General features: G+C 30.8%; 1 protein-coding gene across 1 annotated transcript in view; it reads left to right on the top strand.

Moving 5' to 3' along the window:
- LOC108747293 (fibrillin-1-like) overlaps positions 1-3,932 on the top strand; it is a 13,497-nt gene that overhangs the window by 7,172 nt on the left and 2,393 nt on the right. Inside the window, exons 8-9 of the mRNA XM_018484683.1 lie at positions 2,124-2,217; positions 2,394-3,479. Coding sequence (XP_018340185.1) covers positions 2,124-2,217; positions 2,394-3,479 — 1,180 coding nt within the window. The remainder of the gene's footprint in view (positions 1-2,123; positions 2,218-2,393; positions 3,480-3,932) is intronic.

The raw sequence follows: 3,932 nt of genomic DNA, 5'->3' as shown, positions 1-3,932 counted from the left end.
TATATATATATATATATATATATATATATATATAGGGGAAACCGAGGCACCATGAGTCATTGATAATCGATTGTTTAACATAATATAGAATGTTTAAATTAATACTACTGGTACAATACGACTGTCACTTCTCATACTTTTTATCTAGGTGACAGTAATTAAATTCCATTATATCGATCATTAATGGTTTTCGTGGTGCAAGAGTAACTTTTTAATCACTCTCTAAATTTGAATCAGTGGATAGTTACTAATTACTCAGTGGCATACTTGGCACTGATAATCAGTGAAATTTAACTATAAAAAGGAAAAATGTTTGAGCATTATATAACTAAAATACTGTTTGTATGTTAATTTCAATTTTTCAGTACTATATTCATTGAATTTATGCATTAAAACAAGGTTAGTTAGATCACATAATAAAGATCAACTAAGTTAGGGATCTCACATTTCATTCACTGATTATCAGTGGCATACTTGGCACTGATCATATCACTGATTATCCACTTAGATTAAGAGAACACATAAAAATATATTAATTTTTTTTTTGTAGTAGAAGATATATATATGATAAGGTGCAAGTTTTTGCCCATTTTTTCTCAACTTACTACGTTACAAATAATAATCTAACACATTTATTTTTTATAGTTTTTTATTAAATCTATAATTAAATGTATAATTGGGGTACACCATGGATTATACATTAAATATTCATGATGAAATAGGACTATACAGAAAATATACATACATACTAAAAGGGCAATTTATACTTCTAAGCAATTAATTTTATTTATCGTAATAAATTTTTTATTTTATATTAATTGTTATTTCTCATTTGTGTTTTCTTATAACTTTCTATTTTATTATTTAATAATTATTAGTTGTAATTATATTTTATTATATTATTAGTGACTATGCTAAGAATGTGTAAGTTAATTGAAAATACTTTTCAACTGTCCCCGTTATTTCTTGCATAATTTTATAATACTATATTGTGTGTGACTTACGAAACCTCGGGTATGGGGAATCAATAGGTTTCTTAAAAAATATGTTTCTATTTTTTTCTTAAAAACTAATAAATATTTACTAAATATACTTACTAAATTTTAAAATATGCATTATACTTTAATTATAAAAAAAATAATACAAAAATTTTTATATTTAGCATGCACTTTTAAGAGTTTGAATTTTTATGACTCATAGTGTCTGGGTCTCTCCGAGTATATATATGTATCTATATATCTACCACACAATTGCAACTATTTTCTAATAAAAATAGTACTTTTTAAACTAAAATAAACGCTTCTAATCCTGCTTCGAGTGAATTTCCTTCAACACGAGCAGTATCAATACTTTAAAATGAATTTTACGCTACGAATGCAAGCTTTGTGTGACTTTCTGATAGTACAGCACATCCTGCTTTAAAAGAATAACATGGGGTATATTGATGTATATACATATACAGTACATTAAGATAAAAGAGATGACATATGGAAAGGAAGTATTTCAATAATCAGTCGACTAAACATCACGGAGAGAGCATCAACCTCGTAGTAGGAGCTACAAGTCATGGAGTTATTTAACGGTCTAATCGTTATTTTGACCGTTAAAATATTTTTAGAAGTAGACATATGGCATGTGAGTGCAATCTCGTTCACTGATATTTCATTATGGAATCAAACCTTAAAGAGTGAATTACAAAAAAGAAGTGTAACAACGTTTAATAATTCAAGATGCAGTGACATAATTATAACAAGGTATTTCAATATTTGTTGTTATATTTTCTCGAAAATTATTTATTTTACATATCATATATTAATTTCTAAATAATTTGTTTCTTCAAAGTATTTTACAAATTACTCATTTTGATATATTTATATAAAAAAAAAAATACTAAATTTTAATAAATATTTGTTTAAATAGTTCTAAGTAAATATTTACTAAATGTAAACATATATTTATTTAATACAAAAACCATTTGATTTAACTATCATTTTTTTTAATAAATATTTATTTATTGTAAGTAAATGTTTACATAGTAAATACTACTAGAGAAATATGTATTAAAAGATTTAGTAAATTTTTTTCAGTGTATATGTATATTAATTTTCCTAATTTGATTACAGTCAGAAAATACCAGTTTACATTCCCTATAAGGAAACATATAGATCGTCAGATCAAAATATGTCTGAAAAGGTTCGAGATAATTTTAGGACAGAGGTAATCGGATTGATAATGCTTTTCACTCATAAAAGAAATTTATTAGAAACAAGAAAAAGAAGAATTTTGTAAATTAACAATTTCTTTGTCTTTATTTTATATTTCAAACAAATTATCAATTTCTTATTTATTCATTACAACCCGCTAATTCGTTAATTATATTTAATTATATTTAGTTTCGCACCACACGGACATGTAGCTGTGAAGGCTACGTTGTATCCGGTACGGACCGATGCGTACCGCGTTGCCCGCAATCTTGCAAGAAAGGTACCTGCAAGGAGCCAGACGTGTGCACCTGCAACGAAGGATACCACTTGTCAAGCGACGGCAAACGGTGCGTGCCAGTGTGCACGAACAGCTGCATTAACGGCACCTGCATTGATCCTGAGCTTTGCAGTTGCAACGAGGACTACTGGTTGGACTCGGACGGATTTACCTGCCGACCCATCTGCAATGCAGAATGTGAGCGAAATCACGGATATTGCTCCGAGCCGAATGTGTGCACCTGCAACAAAGGGTACCGCATGTCAAACAACAGTAAATGTGTGCCAGAGTGTAAAGAAGACTGCATCAACGGCATTTGTGTCCTACCCAATATTTGCACTTGTAAGGAGGGCTACAAGTTAAACTTGAATGACCTCACCTGTCAACCCGTCTGTAGCATGGAATGCAAGAACGGATACTGCTCCGAGCCGAATGTGTGTTTATGCAATTCCGATTACAGAAAAGTCGGTAACGACTCATCTTCGTTCACGTGTGAGCCTCTTTGCTATTCCGATTGCAAGCGCAACAATGGCAGTTGCATAGCTCCTTATAAGTGTGTCCAAATGAATTGTCCTCCCGGCTACGAACTGGACACGAATTACCTTCCACACCGCTGCAAACCGCAGTGCCATTCTTGCAATTTCGGGACGTGCACGGCACCAGGGACATGCACGTGCGATCACGGTTATAGAATAGTGAACACAAGTGTTTGCGAGCCAATCTGCGAGCCAGACTGCGGAACTGGCATATGCACTAAACCCGGAGTATGCACTTGCAAGTTTGGATATGTTTTTGATGAAACAAATAGAGTGTGTAAGCCGTTCTGCCCGATATTTTGCGGACCAAACAAAGAATGCATAGCGCCAAATGAATGCAGGTGCTCCAAAGGATATCATCAAAAGGATGTCATTAATTTACATCGTTCAAGATTGTGGCATTATCCTCCTTTTTGGAGAAATGAATTTTTTCCAAAACAGTTTAATAAGGCAAGTATAGCTGTACATACAATAAGATATAAACATTATTTTATTCATTATCGCCAATTCTTGACACAATATTTAAGATGTAACCATCAATGAAAGTTTTAATCTCCACGAGAAAGCGTTCTTTTTCTCAATAAGATTATAATTCTTTATAAATATTTTGTTTTAATGTCAGTAAAAGATTGTTTTAATTAAATTCGCAATAAATGTACGTATATTTATCAAGTTATGATTTGATTAAATTATAATCATTTAAAAAAGTACTCGATAGGATTAATAAGTTTCTAACTTCAATTTTGAGATCATGCATGCGAATTGGCTGAAAAAAATTTTTATTAGCTTCCTAAATTTCTTTTTAAAATAAATTTTTTTAAAAATTCAGTTAGAATTTTCGTTCGCTTTGTTATCGTGATTGAAATGGCCAGTGTATATTCGATTTTTTCATCGTTGAGTAGAGAATACTAACAG

This window comes from Trachymyrmex septentrionalis, unplaced genomic scaffold, assembly GCF_001594115.1.
Source record: "Trachymyrmex septentrionalis isolate Tsep2-gDNA-1 unplaced genomic scaffold, Tsep1.0 scaffold197, whole genome shotgun sequence".
NCBI lineage: Eukaryota > Metazoa > Arthropoda > Insecta > Hymenoptera > Formicidae > Trachymyrmex > Trachymyrmex septentrionalis.
The sequence above is the reverse complement of the archived record's forward strand: the minus strand, read 5'-3'. Positions and strand labels throughout refer to the sequence as shown.